The sequence below is a fragment of the Hyla sarda genome, chromosome 1 (assembly GCF_029499605.1).
Source record: "Hyla sarda isolate aHylSar1 chromosome 1, aHylSar1.hap1, whole genome shotgun sequence".
Lineage (NCBI taxonomy): Eukaryota > Metazoa > Chordata > Amphibia > Anura > Hylidae > Hyla > Hyla sarda.
The window spans coordinates 320,695,780-320,723,042 of record NC_079189.1 but is presented as its reverse complement, the minus strand read 5'-3'; the positions used below and the strand labels follow the sequence as shown (position 1 = coordinate 320,723,042).

Sequence of the window (27,263 nt, the reverse complement as noted above, 5' to 3'; positions counted from 1 at the left end):
GGGCGGTTTATTTACATCTAATTTGTTTTTACTTCACACTTTTTCTATAGCACTCCTATACACATGGGGATATTTGCAGACTGTAGAGCATTGCACCCGACCCATGTCTGTAGTACAGACACTAGGATGCAATGCTCTGCAACCACCCCCATGTGTATAGTAGTGTATATGTACTACATATACACTGTTTTACCCATGGGGGTATGTGCAGAGCATTGCACCCTTGTGTCTGTACTACAGACACAAGGGTGGAATGCTCTGCACAAACCTGCACAGGTAAAGCGGTGTGCACTGCTTGCAGATATACACAAAGGGGTATATGCAGAGCGTTGCACCCTTGTGTCTGTAGTAGACACAAGGGTGCAATGCTCTGCACATACCCCCATGTGTATAGTAGTGTAAGTGTGTTCTACATGCACATTGCTATACACATGGTAGTATGTGCAGAGTATTACAGACAGGGGTGCAATGCTCTGCACACACTGCTATACACATAGGGTTATATGCAGAGCATTGCACCCCTGTGTCTGTAGTACAGACACTAGGATGCAATGCTCTGCACAAACTACCATGTGTATAGCAGTGTGCAGGAAGTACACACTTACACTACTATACACATGGGGGTATGTGCAGAGCATTGCATCCTGGTGTCTGTAGATGACACTAGGGTGCAATGCTCTGAAGATACCCCCTATGTGTAGCAGCCATTAGTAGCAGCCCCTCAAGTAGACTGCAGCCCCCACCCCACTTAAGAAGGCACTCACCTGCGGCTGTCCTCTGCCCCGTTCTCCCGTCCGCATCATGTCGTCCTATGGAGGAGCATGTGACATACACGTCACTCCTCCGTCCTCCGTAGCGTTACGCTGGGCGCGGGGGAGGAGGTGGAGTGATGTGTGTGTCACATGCTCCTCCATTGGACGGGATGCGGACAGGAGAACGGGAGAAGCAGGTATCTGTTTTGGGATCGGGGACACTGAACGAGTCCCTGATACCATGCAAACTGCTTGTATTGGCCCGATACTTCCATTCACTGCTGCCCCCCGACATGTCCCTGCTGCTGCTCTACTTCTAGCACAATTAGCGCACTGCCGGGACATGTCTATTCTCTGCTGCTCTTCTCCGTCAGGTACAGAGATGAGCAGCAAAGAATAGACATGTCCCGGCGCTGCGCTAATTGCGCTAGAAGTAGAGCAGCAGCAGGGAGATGTCAGGCGGCGGTGGTGAATGAATGAAGCCTACATGCGGGACATGTCAGCTTCATTCGTTCATTCACTGCCGCCGCGGACAATGAATCGGGCAATTATTCGATAACTGGATTAGTCGACAACTAATTCCATTATCGAATTTAATCGATTTTATCGATTAATCGTTGCAGCTCTAGGCTAAAGTCACAGAGGGGCATCATAGTGAAAAAGGGGGATAAGGGCGGCAATGCCGTCCTGATGTCTGAGGAATATTATTAAAAAAAAAAAAAGAGGCCCTACGTCAATTAGGAGATCAATCCACCTATTTGAAGCTTCAGGCTTTGCAGTCATTGTTAAGAAGATATGTAGAGAAGGGCACCATTTCTAAACGAACCACAGAGAGACGGTTACCGACCCACCCCAAATTTCCAGCATGGTATTTTTTTTTAACCAAAAATTCATTAGACCTTAGTCACCTCCAGGGAGAACAATAGTCTCTGGGGTAGGGTCAGTAACAGAATCTCTCACGCTATATCGACTGGCTCCTTTGTCCTCTGCTTAAATATGTCCCTTGCTTAATTAAGGATACCAATTAATTTTTGGTGGCCTTAGAGGAACTACACTGTCAGGAAGGCTTTCTTCTTGCATCTGTTGATGTTGAAAGTCTCTATACCAGAATTCCAGAGGCCAAAGGTACATAGTGCAATAGAGAGTTATTGTAGAAAACGGACAAGGATAGAGATTTTATTGACTTCATTTGTGATGCCCTACACTTTGTATTAAGTCATAATTCCTTTCTATTTGATGACATATGGTATGCCCAGATAAATGGGACGGCGATGGGCACTCCAGTGGCATGCACTTTCGCCAACCTTTATCTGGCTGCCTTTGAGCAACGTTTAGTATTTTCCCACTCATATCCCTATCTAAAACATCTGCAGTGTGTTTTCAGATACGTGGATATCTTCATCCTCTGGTCCGGCACAGTCTAGGAGTTTGAGAGTTTCGTCACATATCTGAACACACCCAACGACTTTATTATGCGATTCACCCACAAGATTAACAGCTCTACTTTAGATTTCTTAGATTTACAGATTTGTGTGCAGGAGGGAAAACTTACCACAAAGGGCTTTAGGGAGCCAACTGCAACCAATACACTTTCACACCATGAGAGTTATCATCCCTCACACACGAAAAGGGCTATTCCCTATAGCCAGTTTTTGAGATTAAGGCGAATAGTGAGGATGATACTTTCATGGTGCAGGCGTTTGAACTCGTAGAACGATTAAAATTAAGAGGCTATCCTGAAGATCTTCTCTTTCGCGCTTTATCGAGAGCAAAGAATCGGAATAGTTTTGATCTCCTTTTTAAAAACAGAAAAAAAGCAGCATCCTCTACCCCTCTCGATCCTCCTTCGGTTTTGTCCGTGAGGGATGAACAGAGCTGCCCCCAAGCTGTCCCTAATGAAGAGGATGAGCGCTTTTGTTTTTCCTTCAGGTTCACTCCGGTGGCTGATACTATCAGAAAAGTAATCATGAAAAACTGGCCCCTGAATGAAAAAGACCCAAGTATAGGTCTGGTTCGTCTTAGAAGACCAATTTGTTACTTTTAGAAGAAGTAAAAGCCTCAAGAACGAATTGGACCGGAGTAGATTAAAGAGTAGTAAATCTGACTGGCTGACCGGATCCAGACCTAGCGGTAACCATAGGTGCGGTTCCTGTAATTGGTGCCCTAATTTCCAACCTTGTAAGAATATCACTAGAGATGAGCGAATTTACAGTAAATTCGATTCTTCATGAACTTCTCTTCTCGGCAGTTGATGACTTATCCTGTATAAATTAGTTCAGCTTTCATTTGCTCCGGTGGGCTGGAAAAGGTGGATACAGTCCTAGGAAAGAGTCTCCTAGGACTGTATCCACCTTTTCCAGCCCACGGGAGCACCTGAAAGCTGAACTAATTTATGCAGGAAAAGACATCAACTGCCAAGCCGAGAAGTTCGTGCCGAATTGAATTTACTGTAAATTCGCTCATCTCTAAATATCACCCTAGGTGGAATTGATTTCAAAATCAGAGTTCTAAATTTCTAGTTTGCCATTCAATGTAGCTGTGGATTTTTTTTAAAAATAGGAAGTACGATCAGACCCTTCTTTACCAGATTTTATGGACCAGACATGCTCCCTTAATCTGGTAAAGGTTCGCCTAGATTTATTAATCACATTCGATCTCAACTCAGTAGTGTTACCTCTAGTTTATGCTTTCTAGGATTAGAATGCGTTACTAGTAGCAACAGTGACGATAGGCACAAAAAGTTGCTACAAAGAGAAGCCTCCATTATTCTAAAAACAAGAGCTAAAGATATGCTAGGACTGAACGACAAAGTTGATTTTAGAATTTTTTTTTGTGATTTTAACATTTTTCACGGTCTTTCATGTTTGAGTTGTAATGTAACTCACCTGTCCTGCTTCCGTCACTGGGGGCTAGTACTTCAGTACCTTCTGGCAGGAAGTGAGCAGGTCTGTAGAAGCACACGAGTTGTGTGAAACGGCATTACCTGTTGTCCACTGCATGAAGTATTGAAGCATCCACCCTCTTCCGATTTTTAGACATGTCTGTCTTTTCTTGATGTCTCAAGAATAAAGAAGTATCTGCTTGCACCTTACCAGAGAGCTGCCGCCTTTTCTGTCTATTTATTAAAAAAATACATCAGCTCAAAGCAGAACTAAAGTAGTCACAAGTAGCCTTGTATTTGAGAATCCTCGTAGAAGAAAAACTAGGAATCTGCAGTTTGGCCCAATACTTTCTACTCGCTAAACTGTCTTAAATGGTTTAGTAAAAATAAGGCTTGCGCACTTTCATTTTGGTGCTTGGAGCTTGTGAACATTAAATATTAGGTATAGGTGTGACAAAGAGGCAGCTTTCTTCTAAAGAAAACTTCTCCAGTGTCTGAAATGTAGCTAAAGTTTGTTCCTATGTGGCCTTCTGTCCTGTAATGGAAAGATTTTAGCAAGATTGTGTATGAATACGCTTTACACTGACAATTTGATGTGTTTATTTTGTGTTTTTATTTTATTTGTACTGTTGTGCCTGTAAATAATTATCTCCAATAGTAATTTTTTTATTTTTTTGTTGCAAAAACCTTTTTATATAATATAAATAATATTATATGCATATTAGTAGGGCTGCAACGATTTATCGATAAAATTTGATAACTGGATTCGTTGTCGACGAATCCGGTTATCAATTCGGCCGATTCATTGACTGCTGTGGGTGGGAGCAGGCAATCAGGCGCTAGGCCGCACCGCCTCATCCTCTGTACGTCAAGTCCTTGTCCCCACATTCCGCTGACCCACAAATCACGAGCTGCTGCTATGCTCTCCTCTCCTGCCGCCGCCTGTGGATGCACTACGTCATGCCTCCATTTTATGGAGCTGCAGCCTGCCCTGGAGGACCTCAACATACTGCTGTCACCGGTAAGCCAGTTTCCTGCTGTATAATGCGCCCTGCTCAGGGCTCATGCTGCCAGTGTTGCCGCATTGCCTTTCATATTGTCATACATATGGGGGGTAATGTGCAGAGTTTTGCACCCTAGTGTCTGTAGTACATATACTAGGGTGAAATGCTCTGCACATACCCCCTATGTGTATAGGAGTGCTATATAAAAAGTGTAAATCGAAAAGAAAAAAAATATTAAAATGTAAATAAACCCCATCGCCCAATAAAAATTCATCCCCCATGCAAATGTATTTGGCTGCAATGCAAAAAAGATGGATTGGCTAGAACTAGAAACTGCAAGTGAAGTGGTTTTCTGCTGCACCTCAATGATCTCATTTCTTAGAGCGAGCAGCTCTGTCTTGACTTTTGCCTGCACATTTATAATTTTTCTCAGTTGTCAAAAACTTTAATTTTCTAAATCTTAGGTCCAGCGCAGCGGAAATAATGACAGGATCATGGACTTGTTCTGGAAGGCTATCGCTCCATCTGCTGTGATGCTGGTTGGTTGCAGGGGATTGGGAGCACCTCATGGCCAAATATTAAAAAGATAGACTCACTGGGCCTCACAGTAGAAGGTGCCTCAAGAACACTCCATTTTTTTTCTGGCTTTAGGTTCTGGTCTGACAGGGTTGCAGTTACTGGCCACGTTTGTTCATGGAGTCTGTCAGTGCTGTTCCATCTGGTGCTGACATCTTGCAGCGGTTTATGTTCAACTTGATTGTTTATTTAACCCCTTAAAGACCCAGGGCGTATGGGTACGCCCTGGCTCCCTGGTAGTTAAGGACCTGCGGGGACCAGACCAGGATGACTGCTGATATCTATCAGCAGGCATCCCGTGCAAATGCCCAGGAGGGTCCTGGTGACCCGTGAAAAAGAAGGGTAAATGGGGCTGTCCGAGACAGCCCTATTCACCCTTACCCTGCAGGAGTGAGGTGGCACGGGTGCCACCTCGCGACCACGTGATTAATCGGTTGGAACGACCGATCAATCACTGTCCTGCTGGGCAGCGATCAGGGCGAAGATCGGGGGCAATGGTCCCGGCGACAGCAGCGGTGATGGTCCCGGCGGTTCAGGCGGCAGGATACAGCAGGAGGTGAGGTCTGTTCACCTCCTGCTGTTGGTTAGCACCAACTCTCAGCATGCACAGCCAAAGGGCATGCTGGGAGTTGTAGTTTTGCAACAGCTGGAGTAACAACTACAACTCCCAGCATGCCCTTTGGTAGTCTGTGCATGCTGGAGGTTGTAGTTATGCAACAGCTGGAGGCACATTTTTTTCTATGTAAAATTGTGCATCCAGCTGTTGCATAACTACAACTACCAGCATGCATGCTTAGTGTTGCAGTTTTGCAACAGCTGGAGACACATTGGTTGTGAAACAGAGTTTGTGTTCTAACTCCAATGTTTCGCAACCAGTGTGCCTCCAGCTGTGTCAAAAATACAACACCCAGCATGCACTGAGAGACTGTACATGCTGGGAATTCTAGTTTTGCAACAGCTGTAGGCACACTGGTTGCAAAACAGAGTTAAGTAACACACTCTGTGTTTCGCAACCAATGTGCCTCCAGCTGTTGCATAACGGCAACTCCCAGCATGTATGGTCGGTCAGTGCATGCTGGGAGTTGTAGTTTTGCAACAGCACATGGGCGGGTTTAAAACGAGTTTTCTGCTGCAAATTTTACGCCACAGCTCAGACTCCTAGCTCAAACTCACTGTAAACCTCCGCCCGTGTGAATGTACCCTAAAAACACTACACTACATTACACAAAATAAAAAGTAAAACACTACATATATATATATATATACCCCCACACAGCCCCCCCCCCCAATAAAAAAAAAAATTGTACCCCACTGTTTCCAAAACGAAGCCTCCAGCTGTTGAAAAACAACAACTCCCAGTAGTATTGCTGAACAGCCACGGACTGTCAAGGCATGCTGGGAGTTTTGCAACAGTTGGAGACACCCTGTTTGGGAAACACTGCCGTAGGGTATTTTGGGGGCGGATGCAAATCCCCAAAACAGGCCTTGAATGCGCATGGCGCGCTCTCTTTGGAGTCCTGTCTTATTTCAAGACATACGGGGTATTTCCATACATGGGAGAAATTGCATTACAAATTTTGGGGGGCTTTTTCCCCTTATGAAAAGGTAAAGTTGGGGTCTACACCAGCATTTTAGTGTAAAAAAAAAAAATACGGAAATACCCCATAGGTGGACGTAAAATACTCTGCGGGTGCACAACAAGGCTCAGGAGTGAGAGCGCACTATGTATATTTGAGGTCTAAATTGATGATTTGCACAGGGGTGGCTGATTTTACAGCGGTTCTGACATAAACGCAAAACAATAAATACCCACATGTGACCGCATTTTGGAAATTACACCCCTCACAGAATGTAACAAGGGGTATAGTGAGCCTAACACCCTTGTTTCCTTAAAGTTTGATGTGAAAATGAATGTTACCCTAAATGTTTCACAAGGGAGAATAGGAAAAAAGCCCCCCAAAATTTGTAAGAACATGCCCCATATGTGGATGTGGAGTGCTCTGCGGGCGAACTACAATGCTCAGAAGAGGAGCGCCATTGGGATTTTGGAAAGAATGTGTCTGAAAATGAAGGCCATGTGTGTTTACAAAGCCCCCATAGTGCCAGAACAATGGACCCCCCCACATGTGAAAATTTTTCATTTGCACAGCCCACTGTTCCAAAGATCTGTCAAACACCAGTGGGGTGTAATTGCTCACTGCACCCCTTATTATATTCTGTGAGGGGTGTAGTTTCCAAATTGGGGTCACTGTTCTGGCACCATGGGGGGCTTTGTAAACGCACATGCGCTCTTCTGAGCATTGTAGTTTGCCCATAGAGCACTTTACATCCACATATGGGGTATTTCCATACTCCGAAGAAATGGGGTTACAAATTTTGGGAGTGTTTTTCTCCTATTACCCCTTGTGAAAATGAAAAATTTGGGGTAACACCTGAATTTTAGTGAAAAAATCTAATTTTTCATTTTCATGTCCAACTTTAGCAGAAATTTGTCAAACACCCGTGGGGTGTTTTATTTATTTATTTATTTTTAAGCTGTTCTGGCACCATAGGGGCTTCCTAAATGCGACATGCCACCCAAAAACCATTTCATCAAAATTTGCTTTCCAAAAGCTAAATGTGACTCCTTCTCTTCTGAGCATTGTAGTGTGCCAGCAGAGCTCTTGACGTCCACACGTACTCAGAAGAGATGGGGTTACAAATTTTGGGGGGCATTTTCTCCTATTACAGCAACAGGAGAATACAGCAGCACACTGCTAGCACAAAGATACAGATAAAACATGAGTATATAGATACAACATGAGAAGCTATTCAGCTATGGTGCAGTAATGAAATAGTGAGATACTTAGCTTGCAATTTGGAGGCCAAATAGGCGATTTGGATGTTCCAGATCCTGCAATGCCTGCTGATCTATTCACCCAGAGGCATATTCATAGTGTAGGGTCCGTCCCAATGAGATCACCTTACCGTGGTGGGACGGTCCAAGCTATTTGGCCGCCAAATTGCAAGCGAAGTATCTCACTATTTCATTACTGCACCATAGCTGAATAGCTTCTCATGTTGTATCTATATACTCATGTTTTATCTATATCTTTGTGCTAGCAGTGTGCTGCTGTATTCTCCTGTTGCTGTATATTTAGCCCAGCAGCCTGCACCTGTAAGCCAGGTCCGTATAATAGTTTGGAATCAATAGTGCTGGCCAACTTATTCTTTGTTTTTCTCCTATTACTACTTGTCTAAATTTTTAATTTGGGGGAAAACTAACATTTTAGGGGGGAAAAAAAATTATAATTTACACATCCAACTTTAACGAAAAGCCTTCAAACACCTGTGGGGTGTTAAGGCTCACTGGACTCCTTGTTATGTTCCTTGAGGGGGGAAGTTTCCAAAATAGTACGCCATGTGGTGGTGGGGGGGGGGTGCTGTTCTGGCACCATAGGGGCTTCTTAAATGTGACATGCCCCCCCCCCCCCCCCCCCCCAAAAAAAACTATTTCAGAAAAACTCGCTCTCCAAAATCCCATTGTCGCTCTACTGTGCCCGCCGAACACTTTACCTACACATATGAGGTATTTCCTTACTAGAGAGAAATTGGGTTACATATTTTAAGAAGATTTCTCTCCTTTTACCCCTTGTAAAAATTGAAAAACTGGGTCTACAAGAACATGCCAGTGTAAAAAAAATGAAGATTTTTAATTTTCTCCCTCAATTTGCTGCTATTCCTGTGAAACACCTAAAGGGTTAACAAACATTTTGAATGCCATTTTGAATACTTTGAGGGGTGCAGTTTTTATAATGGGGTCACTTATGGGGTATTTTTAATATGAAGGCCCTTCAAATGTGAACTGGTCCCTGAAAATTATTGATTTAGAAAATTTTGTGAAAAATTGGAAAATTTTCATAAAATGTTAGAATTTTTCACCAAGAAATGATGCATTGGGGTTATAGCTTCTGCAACAGCTGAAGGCACACTGGTTGCAAAACACTGAGTTTGTTACCAAACTGTGTTTCACAACCAGTGTGCCTCCAGCTGTTGCAAAACTACAACTCCCAGCATGCACTGATAGACCGTACATGCTGGGAGTTGTAGTTTTGCAACAGCTGGAGGTATTTCCCCCCCCCCCAATGTGAACGTACAGGGTACACTCACATGGGCGGAGGTTTACAGTAAGTATCCGGCTGCAAGTTTGAGCTGCAGCAAATTTTCTGCCGGAGCTCAAACTGCCAGCAAGAAACTACTGTGAACCCCTGCCCGTGTGACTGTACCCTAAAAACACTACACTAACACAAAATAAAATAAAAAGTAAAAAACACTACATATACACATACCCCTACACAGCCCCCCTCCCCTCCCCAATAAAAATGAAAAACGTCTGGTACGCCACTGTTTCCAAAACGGAGCCTCCAGCTGTTGCAAAACTACTCCCAGTATTGCCAGATAGCCACTGACTGTCCAGGCATGCTGGGGGTTTTACAACAGCTGGAGGCCCCCTGTTTGGGAATCACTGGCGTAGAATACCCCTATGTCCACCCCTATGCAAATCCCTAATTCAGGCCTCCAATGCGCATGGCGCTCTCACTTTGAAGCCCTGTCGTATTTCAAGGCAACAGTTTAGGGCCAAATATGGGGTATCGCCGTACTCGGGAGAAATTGTGTTACAAATGTTGGGGGGTATTTTCTGCTTTAACCCTTTTGTAAAAATGTAAAATTTTTGGTAAACCAAGCATTTTAGGTAAAAAAACAAAAAAAATTTTTACATATGCAAAATTCGGGAATCACCTGTGGGGTATTAAGGTTCACTTTACCCCTTGTTACGTACCCCAAAATGGTATGCCATGTGTTTATTTTTTTGCTGTTCTGGCACCATAGGGGCTTCCTAAATGCGGCATGCCCCCGGAGCAAAATTTGCTTTCAAAAAGCCAAATGTGACTCCTTCTCTTCTGAGACCTGTAGTGCGCCAGCAGAGCACTTTTCACCCCCATATGGGGTGTTTTCTGAATCGGGAGAAATTGGGCTTCAAATTTTGGGGGGTATTTTCTGCTATTACCCTTTTTAAAAATGTAACATTTTTGGGAAACCAAGCATTTTAAATAAATTTTTTTTTTTTTTTTACATATACAAAAGTCGTGAATCACCTGTGGGGTATTAAGGTTCACTTTTCCCCTTGTTATGTTCCCCGAGGGGTCTAGTTTCCAAAACGGTATGCCATGTGGGTTTTTTTTTTTTTGCTGTTCTGGCACCATAGGGGCTTCCTAAAGGTGACATGCCCCCCAAAAACCATTTGTCGCTCCTTCCCTTCTGAGCCCTCTACTGCGCCCGCCAAACACTTTACATAGACATGAGGTATGTCCTTACTCGAGAGAAATTGGGTTTCAAATACAAGTAAAAATTTTCTCCTTTTTACCCCTTGCAAAAATAAAAAAAAATTGGGTCTACAAGAACATGCGAGTGTAAAAAATGAAGATTGTGAATCTTCTCCTTCACTTTGCTGCTATTCCTGTAAAACACCTTAAGGGTTAATACACTTACTGAATGTCATTTTGAATACTTTGGGGGGTGCAGTTTTTATAATGGGGTAATTTATGGGGTATTTCTAATATGAAGACCCTTCAAATCCACTTCAAAACTGAACTGGTCACTGAAAAATAGTGAGTTTGAAAATGTCAAAATTGCTGCTGAACTTTGAAACCCTCTGGTGTCTTCCAAAAGTAAAAACACATACATTTTATGATGCAAACATTAAGTACACATATTGTATATGTGAACCAAAAAAAAAAAAATTATTTTGAATATCCATTTTCCTTACAAGCAGAGAGCTTCAAAGTTAGAAAAATGCAAAATTTTCATTTTTTTTTAAATCAAATTTGGGGATTTTTCACCAAGAAAGGATGCAAGTTACTACAAAATTTTACCACTATGTTAAAGTAGAATATGTCACAAAAAACAATTCTCGGAATCAGAATGATAAGTTAAAGCATTCCAGAATTATTAATGTTTAAAGTGACAGTGGTCAGATGTTCAAAAAATGCTCTGGTCCTTAAGGTGAAAAAGGGCTCAGTCCTTAAGGGGTTAAAGGGGTATTCCGGGAATTCTTTTTATTTGACTATGCTACAGGGGCTGTAAAGTTAGTGTAGTTCATAATATATTGGCCCTCATTTACTAAGAAAATCGGGTTGTAAGTCTATGTTGCTTTCTTACCCGACTGCTTTTTTCCCCTGGTATTTATTATGTCGCATCCTGTTTGTCGCACGTGGGTTTTGGTGGTTTTGGTTTCCAACTCCTCTGAGCTGTCGGGAAAAAAATCCACAACAATACAACAAATTCGGGTTGGAAACCTTAATAAATACGTGGGAAAGCTCAAAAATGTCGGGTAACGCCCCTTTTTGGGGTTTGGGAGAATCCACATCGGATCCGTCGGGAAAAAATGTTGCATGGTGTCGCAGACTGGCGCACGATGTCTGCGACATGGCGCAGACAAAGATGCGACAAAAAAACCCGACAAAAGAGATCGGGTTTAGAATAGTAAATGAGGGCCATTGTCTGTACCTGTGTGTGATGGTTTTCTCACAATTCTTCTGTGATTTTCACCCCAATATTTATTTTTAACAGCATACAAAATGACTGCTGTCTCGGAATTTCTCCCAGCTTTCAATGCGGTCGAGACCTGACTCACTAGTCAGCTGATGACAGGGAGCCTGTCTGCTTCAATGGGTGGAGGGATCAATCTCCAACTAATGCAACAGCTGTAGGCATCCTGATTGAAGACCACAGGTCTGCAGCTCATTTAGTTTCAATGGGTGGGGTAGCTGATGTGTGGGAAGGAGGAAAATGGTATCATGGGATTTGTAGGCAAACAGATAACAGGAAATACAAGTTCAGAGAAAGCTAGCCACAGTGTTATGGTAATCTCACAGCATAGCCATTAAGCCCAAGACAAGCGCAGATCCTTGCTAAGCATGTCCATTACTGTCTTCCAGGTATGTACTAAAATCACCTTTTCTCTATCGGCTCCATTGGGGGACACAGACTCTGGGTATATGCTGCTGTCTCTAGGAGGTTGACACTATGGTAACCAAAAAGTTGGCTCCTCCCAGCAGGATATACCCGCCTCCAGGCCACTGAGCAATTCAGTTTTTGCTTGGTGTCTTAAGGAGGTGGACATGGTCTGGTTTTCTCTATTTTTTTTATTTTATTAGGTTTAGGGACTGTTAGTTCTTCCTTTTTATTTCCGTTTTCAGGTGGGGACTCAGGAACGCAATGTTCACGGTTTCCCCATTGCGAGAGGTGGCAGGCATCTTGGATGTACTGTTAACCCCCTCTCGCCAACGGTCAGCGCTTGGGGTTGTACCTCATGGGTCCGGGTCCCCCTACCTCCCTGTTCGCCTCGCTATGAGCTTGGCTTGCCGCAGGTGAAAATGCTGACTGAAGACTACAGTCTGAAGACTTCCTTAGGTAAGTTCTTCAGCATAGGTGAGTATCTTTTTCTCCCTAGGTCTTGCAACAGCTGGAGACCCTCTGTTTTTTTTTGGCCCTATCCTACAGAGGATGGACTGGTCGGGGGGATACTTTTTCCTGCAGGGGGGAGTAATTTTTATTATATGGGGGGCAGTGGAGCTTGGGGCAGTGTTTTGTCTATACGGGCACTTTATTAGAGGAGTGTGTGTTACTGTACACGCCGCAGTTAGCTCCGCCCACCTGGCCGCATAAGCGCCTCAGCAGTGTGAAAGGGCCACCAATCAGCGCTGTGCGCGCCTTGGGGCCGTGCAGGGGCCAATCACAGAGCTCCTGGCTCTGACCCGGCCTCTTCCTCCTATTGGCTGGTGTTTTCCTCTCTCTCCCTCTCCTCTCCCACGGTGCAGAGTTTTCCTCACAGCAGCTGCCTCGGGACACAAACTCTGGGTGAGACTGTTAATTTTTTGACTATGTCCGTGCCCAGAACTGTTCCTCCTTCCAAGCAGATTCCGGGAATATTAGTTACCCATTACGCTTGTAAAAGCTGCTCTGCAAAAATGTCAGGTTCTGCTGAACCCATTTGTCCGGCCTGCTCCACTGCTCCCCCAGACCCCCCTGCTATTTCTAACCCAGGTGCCCCTTCAGACCTGGTGGGTTCGGCCGCCCCCCAGCCTGGGTTTCCTCCCTCTCCCAGTCTATATCAGACTTGGCACAAGTCTCCCATTCTGTGGTAACTGCCTTGGAGAGGTCTACCCTTCACCGGGCCTCTAGAAGGTCCCGTTGCCCTTCACCTTACGCTTCGCATAAGCGTAATAGGGGTGTCTCCTCTGACTCGTCCCAGGAGTCTACTGGTAGGCACTCTTCTAGTTCCCGTGGTCGCCGCTCTGGTTCTTCTCAACCTCGTACCAGGTCGGAGTCCCCCCTCTTCCAGGGCCGCCTCCACTCGTTCGCACTCTCCTGGAGTCCTAGCAGCCGAGGGTTCCAATTCGGCATCCGATTCGGATGACCGTTTTGGACTCAGTGGACACGGTGAACTCATTGGTTATGGCCATAAGAGACACCTTTAACCTAGAGAATCCAGGAACTTCGGACGCAGCTCCAGAAGTATCCTTTCCTCGTGCCCGTCCGACACCAAAAGTGTTCAGCTCTCACGCTGAATTTGAGGCCATTCTAGAATCTGCCTGGAAGCACCCTGAGAAGAAGTTTCAGGGACTGAAGAAAGTCCAAGCGCGATATCCTTTCGCCAAGGACCTTGTTTCCAAAGTGTCTTCCTCTCTGTCAGTGGATCCTCCCGTTCCCCCCTCTCTAAAGCTACTACTTTGCCGCTGGCGGATGCAGCGGCCTTCAAGGATCCTGCAGACAAAAAGGTTGAGTTGTTGGCAAAGTATGCCTTTGAAGCAGCGGGTTCTTCCCTGCCTTCGCCTCCACCTGGGTGTCTAAGGCCCTCTCGGTGTGGCAGTCCCAACTCCGTCAGGGAATTCTTTCAGGTTCTCCCCCGGAAGAACTGTCTGGCCCTCCAATGTTCCAAAGCTGGAGATTTGTGTTCTGCTTCCTTGCACTCAGCTCGCTGAGCTGCCTATGCCACCGGTAATTTAGTGGCCCTCCCTCGTTCCATTTGGCTTAAAACTTGGAACGCAGACGCTGCATCGAAGTCTCTCACCGAGATTCCTTTTACTGGTTCCCGTCTTTTTGGCAAGTGCCTGGATGAGATTATCTCTGAGGCGACAGGGGGCAAGAGCTCTTTATTACCTCAAAACAAATCTAGCACTTTTTTCCGTAGGAAGTCTTCTTCCTTTCGGACGTCTGGGCCCTCTAAAGGGTCCAGCCAGGCGCCTCCACGGGACAAGAAGGTTCCCTTTTTCAAGACCCGTCCATTGTGGAAGTCTGATACCAACCGGCCCGACCGTTTTGCGGCCAAAGCGGGCACCCGCAAGCCCACTTCTGCATGAAGGGACGCCCGCAGCCTTTTTTTTGGGTGGTATGTCGACTTGTTTTTTCGGGACTTTTGGACCATGCACATTCAGGACTCCTGGGTCGGGGACGTGGTGTCCTACGGATACCGGATAGAATTTGCCTCCCTTCCAAGGGATCGTTTTTTTCCAGTCCCATGCTCCCCGATCTACCTCGCTTGTTAGAGGATTTCGGGAGGCTCTTCAGTCCCTTCTCGTCCAGGATGTCATTATTCCAGTCCCCCGCTTTCGGGGTTTTTATTCCAATCTTTTCGTGGTTCCCAAGAAAAACGGCTCTGTGCGGCCAATCCTGGATCTCAAACGTCTCAACAAACGTCTTCTTATCCGCCATTTCTGAATGGAATCTCTCCATTCGGTGGTGGCATCTATGGATCAAGGGGAGTTTCTTTCCTCGGTGGACATCAAGGATTCCATAACTCCACGTTTCAATTTTTCCCAGACACCAGCGGTACCTCCGCTTTGCTCCGGAAGGTCATTATCAATTTGTGGCTCTCCCCTTCGGTCTGGCGACAGCGCCACGAGTCTTTACCAAGATTCTGGCGTCTGTGGTAGCTCTGTTATGGTCAAGAGGGGTCTCAGTGATATCCTACTTGGACGACCTTCTCATCAAAGCCCCCACCAGAGCCCAGGCTCTGGAGAATGTGAGCCTCACTCTTCAGACCTTATGTCGCTTTGGGTGGATGGTCAACCGAGACAAGTCAGTTCTCTCCCCCACCCAGTCTCTGGTCTTCTTGGGGCTTCAATTCGACTCTGCCTCGGCTCTGATTCGCCTTCCGCTGGACAAACGTCTGGCCCTCTTGTCGGGAGTACGCTCCCTCCGGGCACCATCCCCGGTCTCCATCCGTACTTGCATGGTAGTCCTGGGTTGGATGGTGGCAGCCATGGAGGCCGTACCCTTTGCCCAGTTTCATTACCGTCCTCTTCAGCTGGCGATTTCTTGCACGATGGGACAGGTCCCCTCTCTCTCGATCGCAGGATTCTTCTCCCGCTCCGGACTCGGCGGTCTCTGCGCTGGTGGCTCTGCTCCCTTCTTCTTCAGGGGCGTTCGTTCCTCCCCCTCCACTGGCAGGTGGTCACGACGGACGCCAGCCTGTCGGGCTGGGGGGGGTGTTTTCAGGAATCAGATGGTTCAGGGCCCCTGGCCTCCCCAAGTATCTCTTCTTTCCATAAACCTTCTGGAACGGAAGGCGATTTATCTGTGTCTGAAGCATTGGGAGTCCCTGCTTCTGGGTCACCCTGTCCGTGTCCAGTCGGACAATGCCACGGCTGTTGCAGACATCAATTGGTAGGGCGGCACTCGCAGCTCAGCGGCCATGTCCGAGGTGTCAACGATCCTCCTCTGGGCGGAACGAGTGGTTCCAGCCATTTCGGCGATTCACATTCCGGGAGTTCTCAGTTGGGAAGCGGATTTCCTCAGTCGGTCCTCAGCCAACCCCAGAGAGTGGTCTCTTCTTCCGGAGGTGTTCGCGCAGATCTGCGACCTCTGGGGGACCCCGGACGTGGATCTCTTCGCGTCTCGACACAACCGGAAAGTTCCGAAGTTTGTGTCAAAGACAAGGGACCCCCTGGCTCTAGCCGCGGATGCCTTAGTAATTCCGTGGCCAGGCTTTGTCCTGCCCTACTTGTTTCCTCCTCTCCCTCTCCTTCCCAGGGTTCTGAGGAAGCTCAAGGCGGAAGGAGTCCCCTGGCTCCAGACTGACCTCGAAGGGCATGGTACAACGTTCTGCCTTCCTCTTCGTCCAGACCTACTGTCACAAGGTCCCCTTTGCCACCCCAATTTACAGTCGCTGCGTTTGACGGCGTGGCGGTTGAGACCGCGGTTCTAAGGGCCCGCGGCTTATCTTCCCAGGTGATTCGCACCATGCTTAGGGCTCGCAAGCCCTCCTCTGCGAAAATTTACCACCGTACCTGGCGGTCTTACTTTCGTTGGTGCAAAGCTCAATCTTTTTCTCCAGTTACCTTTTCCGTGCCCCGTCTCCTTTCATTTTTACAGTCGGGGTTGGAACTAGGGCTGGCTCTCAGTTCCCTTAAGGGTCAGGTTTCGGCCCTTTCTATTGTTTTTCAGCATCCTCTGGCTTCCAATTCTCATGTCCGGACCTTCCTCCAAGGAGTTGCACATGCGGCACCTCCTTACCGGTCCCCTTCTCCCCCTTGGGACTTGAGCTTAGTTCTAGGTGCCCTTAGGGCGCACCCTTTGAGCCCCTTAGGGAGGTTCCCCTTCGCCTCCTTTCCTGGAAAGTGGCTTTTCTTATAGCTATTACCTCCATTAGGAGAGTTTCTGAACTGGCAGCTCTCTCCTGCCATTCCCCTTTCCTGATACTTCATAAGGACAAGGTTGTTTTCCGACCAGATGCGTCTTTCTTGCCTAAAGTCGTTTTGGCCTTTCATCTCAACGAGGACATCGTCCTTCTGTCCTTTTTTGTTCCGCTCCTTCTCATCCCAGGGAGCGTCTGCTTCACAAATTAGATGTGGTTCGAGCGGTTCGGACTTATCTTTCCGTCACCTCTTCCTTTCGTCAGTGCGTTTCTTTTTCGTTCTTACGGAAGGCCATCGGAAGGGACAGCCTGCTTCTAAGGCCACCATTTCTCGGTGGATCCGATGTGCTATTTCGGAAGCTTACCGCTGCAAGGGGAGGACCCCACCTTTCAGGGTTCTGGCTCCTTCCACCCGCTCTGTGGGAGCATCCTGGGCTCTCCGAAACTTGGCCTTGCAGATCTGTAAAGCGGCCTCTTGGTCGTCTTTACACACTTTTTCAAAATTCTATCAGGTTCATACCTTTGCATCGGCTGATGCTAGTCTGGGCCGTAAGGTGTTGCAGGCGGCGGTGGTACCGCCGACTGCCTGACCTTTGTTATTCTCTGCCCACCCAAGGGACGGCTTTGGTACATCCCAGAGTCTGTGTCCCCCAATGGAGCCGATAGAGAAAAGGAGATTTTTTAGACTTACCGTAAAATCATTGGGGGACACCGCTCCCGCCCCTTTTTTCTGGGGTTCCTTTTCGGTTATCTGTCCGAGGGAGTGTTCACTTATTGTCTCTTCGGGTTCTCGGACAGTTCATGTTTTTTTTCCTTTGACCTGTCAGTCTCCTCCTATTGCTCTGAGACTAAACTGAATTGCTCAGTGGCCTGGAGGCGGGAATATCCTGCTGGGAGGAGCCGACTTTTTGGTTACCATAGTGTCAGACTCTGGGTATATGTTGCTGTCTCTAGGAGGTTGTGTCCCCCAATGGATCCTTCGAGAGAGAGATTTTATGGTAAGTCTAAAAAAATCTCCTTATGCTGGATAACCCCTTAAGGACCCAGCCCAAATATCTGACCACTGTCACTTCAAGCATTAATAACTCTGGGATGCTTTTACCTTTCATTCTGATTCAGAGAGAGTTTTTTCGTGACATATTCTACTTTGTTAGTGGTAACAATTTGTCGATACTTGCATCATTTCTTGGTGAAAAATTCCAAAATTTGATGAAAAAATTGAAAATTTAGCATTTTTTTAACTTTGAAGCTCTCGGCTTATAAGGAAAATGGATATTCCAAATAAATTATACATTAATTCACATATACAATATGTCTACTTTAGGTTTGCATCATAAAGTTGACATGTTTTTACTTTTGGAAGACATCAGAGGGCTTCAAAGTTCAGCAGCAATTTTCCAATTTTTCTCAAAATTTTTAAAATCGGAATTTTTCAGGGACCAGTTCAGATTTGAAGTGGATTTGAAGGGCCTTCATATTAGAAATACCCCACAAATTACCCCATTATAAAAAATGCACCCCTCAAAGTATTCAAAATGACATTCAGTAAGTGTGTTAACCCTTTAGGTGTTTCACAGGAATAGCAGCAAAGTGAAGGAGAAAATTCAAAATCTTCATTTTTTACACTCTCATGTTCTTGTAGACCCAGTTTTTGAATTTTTACAAGTGTTAATAGGAGAAAAAGCCCCCAAAATTTGTAACCCAATTTCTCTCGAGTAAGGAAATACCTCATATGTGTATGTCAAGTGTTCGGCGGGCGCAGTAGATGGCTCAGAAGGGAAGGAGCGACAATGGGATTTTGGAGAGTGAATTTTTCTGAAATGGTTTTTGAGGGGCATGTCACATTTAGAAAGCCCCCTATGGTGCCAGAACAGCAGAAAACACCACATGGCATACCATTTTGGAAACTACACCCCTCAAGGCACGTAACAAGGGGTCCGGTTAGCATTAACACCCCACAGGTGTTTGACAACTTTTCGTTAAAATCGGATGTGTAAATGGAAAAAAAAAATTTCACACTAAAGTGCAGTTTTTCACCCAAATTTACCATTTTTACAAAGGGTAATGGGAGAAAATGCCCCCCGAAATTTGTAACCCCATCTCTTCTGAGTATGGAAATACCCCATGTTAGGACGTAAAATGCTTTGCGGGCGAACTACAATGAAGAGAAGGAGTCACATTTGGCTTTTTGAAAGCAACTTTTGCTGAAATGTTTTTTTGGGGGCATGTCGCATTTAGGAAGCCCCTGTGGTGCCAGAACAGCAAAAAATACCCACATGGCATACTATTTTGGAAACTACACCCCTCAAGGAACGTAACAAGGGGTCTGCTGAGCCTTAACACCCCACAGGGGTTTGACGACTTTTCGTTAAAGTTGGATGTGTAAATGAGAATATTTTATTTTTTTTTATTTTTTTTTACTAAAATGCAGTTTTTCCCCTAAATTTTACATTTTTACAAGAGGTATTAGGAGAAAATGACCCCCCAATATTTGTAACCCTATTTCTTCTGAGTATGGAAATACCCCATGTTAGGACATAAAATGCTCTGCTGGCAAACTACAATGCTCAGAAGAGGAGGAGCGCCATTGAGCTTTTGGAAAGAGAATTAGTTTGGAATGGTAGTCAGGGGCCATGTGCGTTTACAAAGCCCCCCCGTGGTGCCAGAACAGTGGACCCCCCCACGTGTGACCCCATTTTGGAAACTACACCCCTCACAGAATTTAATAAGGGGTGCTGTGAGTATTTACACCCCACAGATCTTTGGAACAGTGGGCTGTGCAAGTGAAAAATTAAATTTTTCATTTTTACGGACCACTGTTCCAAAAATCTGTCAGACACCTGTGGGGTGTAAATTCTCAATGTTTGGGGGGGGGCTTTTTTCCTATTTTCCCTTGTGAAAATGAAAAATTTAGGGTAACACCAGCATTTTAGTGAAAAAATATTATTTTTTTCATTTTCCCATCCAACTTTAATGAAAATTCTTCAAACACCTGTGGGGTGTTCAGGCTCACTATACCCCTTGTCACGTTCGGTGAGGGGTGTAGTTTCCAAAATGGGGTCACATGTGGGTTTTTTTTTTTTTTGCGTTTGTCAGAACCGCTGTAAAATCAGCCACCCCTGTGCAAATCACCAATTTAGGCCTCAAATGTACATGGTGCGCTCTTACTCCTGAGCCTTGTTGTGCACCCGCAGATCATTTTACGCCCACATCTGGGGTATTTCTGTACTCAGGAGAAATTGCGTTACAAATTTTGGGGGTCTTTTTTTCCTTTTACCGCTTGTGGAAATAAAAAGTATGGGGCAACGCCAGCATGTTAGTGTAAATTTTTTTATTTTTTTACACTAACAGGCTAGTGTAGCCCCCAACTTTTCCTTTTCACAAGCGGTAAAAGGAAAAAAAAAGACCCCCAAAATTTGTAGTGCAATTTCTCCCAAATACGCCGATACCCCATATATGGCCCTAAACTGTTTCCTTGATATACGACAGGGCTCCGAAGTGAGAGCGCCATGCGCATTTGAGGACTAAATTAGGGATTGCATAGGGGTGGACATTGGGAATCACTGGTGTAGAATACCCCTAACAGGGTGCCTCCAGCTGTTGCTAAACTCCCAGCATGCCTGGACAGTCAGTGTCTGTCCAGAAATGCTGGGAGTTGTTGTTTTGCAACAGCTGGAGGCTCCGTTTTGGAAACCCTGCCGTACAAGACGTTTTTAATTTTTTATTGGGGGGACAGTGTAAGGGGTGTATATGTAGTGTTTTACCCTTATGTGTTAGTGTAGTGTAGTGTTTTTAGGGTACATTCACACTGGCGTGTTACGGTGAATTTCCCGCTAGGAGTTTGCGCTGCGGCGAAAAATTTGCCGCAGCCCAAACTTGAAGCAGGAAATTTACTGTAAACCTGCCCGTGTGCCCTGTACATTCACATGGGGGGCAAACCTCCAGCTGTTTCAAAACTACAACTCCCAGCATGTACTGACAGACCGTGCATGCTGGGAGTTGTACTTTTGCAACAGCTGGAGGCACACTGGTTGGAAAACCTTCAGTTAGGTTCTGTTACCTAACTCAGTATTTTCCAACCAGTGTGCCTCCAGCTGTTGCAAAACTACAACTCCCAGCATGTACTAATCACCGAAGGGCATGCTGGGAGATGTAGTTATGCAACAGCTGGAGGTACCCAACTACAACTCCCAGCATGCCGAGACAGCTGTTTGCTTTCTGGGCATGCTGGAAATTGCAGTTTTGCAACATCTGGAGAGCTACAGTTTTTAGACCACTGCACAGTGATCTCCAAACTGTGGACCTCCAGATGTTGCAAAACTACAACTCCCAGCATGCCCAGACAACAAACAGCTATGTGGGCATGCTAGGAGTTGTAGTTTTGCAAGATCTGGAGGGATATAGTTTAGAGACCACTGTATAGTGGTCTCAAGCTGCAGCCCTCCAGCTGTTGCAAAACTACAACTCCCAGCATGCACAAACAGCTGTCTGGGCATGCTGGGTGTTGTAGTTTTGCAACATCTGGAGGGCTACAGTTAGAGACCACAGTCTCAGACTGTAGCCCTCCAAATCAACTTACTGGCTTCCGTAGGATCCCGGGAGCCATCCTCTTCAGACGCACGTCACGCCGCCCGCCGATCAACGTCGCCGCAGCCTCCGGACGGGCAAGTGGACGTCGGCGCCCGGTCCCCTTTGGTTCCCCGTTCTGCCCCGCCTATTGTGGGTGGGCAGGACGGGGAAAACGAAAGTTAAACCCCCCCCCCCCCCCCTGCCACCTCACTCCTATGCCTACAGGGGGATCGTGGGTGTCTTAGACAACCGCGATCCCCCTTCTTTTCCGGGTCACAATAGACTTGCGATTTGCATTCACTTGCGATTTGCTCCGATCGCCGACGGGGGGGTCTGATGACCCCCCTGGGCATTTGTGCGGGGTGCCTGATGATTGATATCAGCAGTCACCCCTGCCCGGTCCCCACCCGGCGGGGACCGAAATTCCCACGGGCGTATGGATACGCCCTGGGTCCTTAAGTACCAGGACGTCAAGGCGTATCCATACGCCCTAGGTCCTTAAGTGGTTAAGGGGTTAAAGGGGTTATCCAGGAAAAAAACTTATATATATCAACTGGCTCCAGAAAGTTAAACAGATTTGTAAAATACTTCTATTAAAAAATCTTAATCCTTTCAGTACTTATGAGCTTCTGAAGTTAAGGTTGTTCTTTTCTGTCTGTGCTCTCTGATGACACGTGTCTCGGGAACCACCTAGTTTAGAAGCAAATCCCCATAGCAAACCTCTTCTAAACTGGGCGGTTCCCGAGACACGTGTCATCAGAGAGCACTTAGACAGAAAAGAACAACCTTAACTTCAGAAGCTCATAAGTACTGAAAGGATTAAGATTTTTTAATAGAAGTAATTTACAAATCTGTTTAACTTTCTGGAGCCAGTTGATGTATAAAAAAAAAGTTTATTCCTGGATAACCCCTTTAACCTGTTAAGGACCAAGGGCGTAAACTTACGCCCCTAGTCCCGCTCCCGTGATATAACGCGGGGTTACACGGTAACCCCGCATCATATCGCAGCGGGCCCGGCGTTATAGTGAAGCCGGGACCCGCCTCTAATAGCGCGCAGCACTGATCGCGGTGCCGAGCGCTCAAAGCTGAGCTGCGTGGCTAAAAACTAAAGTAAAAGTGCCTGGCTAGCTCAGGGAGCTGTTCGGGATCGCCGCGGTATAATCGCGGCATCCCGAACAGCTGTAGCACAGGAGGAGGTCTTCTTACCTTCTCCTGTGCTGTCCGATCGCCGAATGAATGCTTCAAGCCTGAGATCCAGGCTTGAGCATTCAATCGCCGAAAACACTGATTGATCCATTCCTATGGAGATGGATCAATCAGTGTAAAAGATCAGTTAATGCAATGTTATAGCCCGCTATAGGAGCTATAAAATTGCATAAGAAAAGTGTCAAAAAAATCATTAACCCTTTCAATGATCCCTTCCCCTAATAAAAGTTTGAATCACCTGGCATTTCCTAGAATAAAAAAAACCCAGTGTAAATAAAAATAAACATATGTGGTATCGCCGTGTGCGGAAATGTCCGAATTATAAAAATATACCGCTTTTTAAACCGCACGTTCAATGGTGTACGCGCAAAAAAATTCCAAAGTTCAAAATGGCGTCACTTTTTATATCATGAAAAGATGAATAAAAAGCGATCAAAAAGTCCGATCTATGCAAAAATGGTACCGACAAAAACCGCCCCATATGCATAGTAAATAAATAAATAAAAAAGTTATAGGGGTCAGAAGATGACAATTTTAAACGTATACATTTTCCTGCATGTATTTATGATTTTTTTTTCAGTAGTAATACAAAATCAAACCTATACAAGTAGGGTATCGTTTTAACCATATGGACCTAGAGAATAAAGAAAAGGTGTCATTTGTAACAAAAAATGTACTACGTAGAAACGGAAGCCCCTAAAAGTTACAAAATGGCATTTTTTTTTTCAATTTTGTCGCACAATGATTTTTTTTTCCGTTTCGCCGTAGATTTTTGGGTACAATGACTGATGTCATTACAAAGTAGAACTGGTGGCGCAAAAAATACGCCATAATATAGATTTTTAGGTGCAAAATTGAAGGAGTTATGATTTTTAAAGGTAAGGAGGAAAAAACGAAAGTGCAAAAAAGGAAAAACGCCTGGTCCTTAAGGGGTTAAATTCCTAGATTCTGCTATGCACCATTATAACCAGCTGCAAAGTGTGGCCAGTGCAGTGGATTAGGGCTGCAACGATTATTCGATAAAATGTCATTACGGGATTCGTTGTCCACGAATCCCATTATCTAATAATGGGTTAATTGGTTGTCCGGGCGCTGGCTGCACCGCTGCAGCCTCTGTATATTAAGTCGCTGACCAATCACACGTGCTGCTGCTCTGCTCTCTTTTCCTGCTATTTGATGCGCCCTTTCACTGTTACTGCCGCATTGCATATTGACACACGTGGGGTATCTGCAGAGCATTGCACCCTAGTGTCATCTACAGACACTAGGGTACAATGCTCTGCACATACCGCTATATACATAGGGGTATATTCAGAGCATTACACTCATGTGTCTGTAGTACAGACACTAGAATGCAATGCTCTGCACATACTACCATGTGTTTAGCAGTGTGTATGTACGACATATACACTGCTATACACATGGGGGTATGTGCAGAGCATTGCATCCTAGTATCTGTACTACAGACACAAGGTAGCAATGCTCTGCACATACCCCCATGTGTACAGGAGTGCTATATAAAAAGTGTAAAGTAAAAAAAAAAAAAATGTAACCTCTCATGTTTGATACTGCGGTATGGCCAAATGCTGTCCAGGCATGTTAGGAGTTGTAGTTTTGCAACATCTATAGGCACCCTGGTTGGGAAACACTGGTTTGGAGTGAAGAATAATCTGTGATATCCTTCACATTCTGAAAAGCTGCCTCGTACTTCCTGCTGCCATTGCATTGACTATATGGACAATGGACTAATGTGGCACTGGCTTCTGCATGGCTAACCAATAGGCACAAGGATTTGTCATGGGATATATTCCAGCCATCATGGCTCTGCTTTGCATACTTTGTAGATGTCTACCTTGTTTGAAGTTTGTTCTGTTACTCATTACCTTTTCTATGGTGTTTTTAACTTGTTTTATTTGCCTAAATTACATAGTTATTAAACTTAAACCCAGAAACCCTTTTTTGTGTAAATTTGCGTTTTTTTTTCCAATTCATCGAACCAATAAGGCCCCTTTCACACTACAGGTATCATCCTGCTTTTTTACTGCCGTTATTTTACAGTTACAGATGAAAAAAAACAGATGCAATAACTGGTAATAATGGATAACTGATGACCATCTTCCATTATTTGTAATGTTTTTTTTCTTAAAAAACCTGATGTTCATCTGTTATCATCCATTATCATTCATTATTACCAGTTACATCCGTTTTTTTTTTAATCAGGTTTTTAACCCTTTTTGTAAAGCTGTACTGAGCATGCTCAGAACAAAAAATGGATGTTCAAAAAAAAACATCCATTATCAGTTATTGTCAGGTTTTTTAACATCCAGTTCCCACAGACTTTAATGTTAAATTTTGTCTGGTTTTTCACCATTCTTTTTTGCCGGACCAAAAATTAGTGCATGCACCTTCTTTTGTGCCGGCAAAAATAACTCACATTAGTAAAAACGGACATAATCACATTAACACGAATGGGTTTTTTTGACGGTCGTTTTCAGGATGGAGGTTTTTTACAGGATGATACCTGTAATGTGAAAGGGGCCTAATCGACCAACTAATCAATTTTAGAAATAATTGTTAGCTGCAGCCCTACATATTAGTAATGGTTAAAAAACGTTTTCAATTTTTAGGTGAAAAAAATGCTGTCTCTGCAGCTATTGCTTGTGTCTCTGTTCGGACTCTTAGCTTGTCAGTCACTCTGTGTGTGCCGGAAGCATATCAAAGAGCCACAGTGCACAAAGCCCTGCTTGACCACCCACACTTCCTATATTTTGTCTCTGCACAGAGACACACAGGCAATAACTTCACGGACAAGCCAGGATTTTCTCACCCAAAAATATTCACAGTTTTAACCAATGTATATTGCAAATATAAATATCATGTTATTATCTACATTATCTAAAGTTTTTGCAAATAACAGGTACACTTATATCATTTGTTTTTCTTAATATGAATGTGAACTATTTTTTCCTTTTTCTCAGGTAGTGAAGATTGATGAATCAAAAAGCATGGTGTCAGTTTACCTCTTCACATCAAGGGCCTCTCTTGATCCTGAGCGTAGCATCAATCGCCAAATCACCAGTGAAGAGTTGTGGAAGCAGCAGAAAAACGTATTGCCCAGTAGTGCATCAAATTTGTTAAAAGGCAGAGGAGATGCTGGGACACAAGCAGCAGTGTCCCGGAAAGATCAAAACCATGTAACAAAGAAACCTGCCATAGAACAAGTCACCACAGGCACTTCCTTAGATTTGCCACCACCTCTACCTCTGCCTAGGTCTGGTGAGCACATTGATGTCTATGTGTCTGTGGCCTGCCATCCTGGACATTTCGTCTTTCAGCCGTGGCAAGAACTACACAAATTAGAAGTACTTATGGATGAAATGCTTTTACACTACAGCACTATAGAAGAGAAGCAGACTGATTTAGAGAAAAATAAACTCTATGCTGCAAAGGTGGATAACAAGTAAGTACTTATTGAATCCACTTCTGTTATCTGCCAATTAAAGGGCATCTTAAAGCATCACAATCATTGTTTGGAAAATAAGTTAGATTCTCTGCTTTAAACACTCCTTAGGATAGGTTCACATTGCTGTTGTGCTCCAGCAACAAATAAAAAATGGATTAGAGCACAGCTGAGACCTCCTGGTCTCAATGAACCCCATTTATTTTTATGGGGTCTGTCAGTAGTTTAGCAGAGAAAAAAAACTGTACTTTTTTTTTTTTTTTTGCAATGTAAACGACCCCCAGTTAGAGCCCCTGTTAGGCTGCTTTCACACTATGAGCATTCATCCGTTATTAAACGTACGTTTTCTGCGTGAAAATGGATGTATAATAACGGGTGCTAACGGATGAATAAATATTCATCCGTTAAGACCCGTTATAACATCCCTCATGTATGGCCATGGCCATAACACCTCTGCCTACAGACTCCCACAGCCGGAACTACTACAACTCCCATCATGGAACAGACTTATTTCCATGATGGGAGTTGTAATTCTCAGTCTGCGTGAGTCTGCGGACAGCTGGGGAGGCTACATTAGTGTTTGTACTACTACCTCCATCATGGAACAGACTCTGTTCCATGATGGGGGTTGTAGTACAGGGGCTGAGGGATTGATCGCACAGGGTTTCACTTCGGAGACCCGATGGGATCAGAAGTTATTAAGCAAGGGAGCGGGCGGCATGCTCTGCAACCCTGCGATGTATCGTGTGTTTTAACTCTCATTTTTGAATCCCCAGCGGGAGCCCTGAATGGTCCGTACTGAGGAGCCAATCAGGGCTCTCAGCGGGAGATTTAAAAATGAAGATTGTGAGTAGAAGGGGGCCATATCTATATTATAAGTGCTGTGGGGGGCAAGATATATATAGCGCTGCAGGGGGGGGGGGGGGGCAGACATATAGCCTATATATCTAGCCCATCCAGCGCATATATATTATATACCCCCGCCAGCGCATTAATAAATATATATCCCCTGCCGGCGCAATATATACCCCCTGCTGGTGAAAGTATAATGTATCCCCCGCCGGCACAAGTATAATGTACCCTCGCAGCATCTATATACATATGTCACCGCTGCGCTATGAATGAAAAGCATTCTAGC

General features: G+C 45.0%; 1 protein-coding gene across 6 annotated transcripts in view; it reads left to right on the top strand.

The window, feature by feature from the left end:
• The window catches only part of TDRD7 (tudor domain containing 7), a 124,044-nt gene that overhangs the window by 72,700 nt on the left and 24,081 nt on the right, over positions 1–27,263 (top strand). For all 6 annotated transcript variants that reach the window (XM_056519061.1, XM_056519080.1, XM_056519055.1 and 3 more), the window contains one exon: positions 25,644–26,125. In XM_056519061.1, the coding sequence (XP_056375036.1) occupies positions 25,644–26,125 (482 nt within the window). The remainder of the gene's footprint in view (positions 1–25,643; positions 26,126–27,263) is intronic.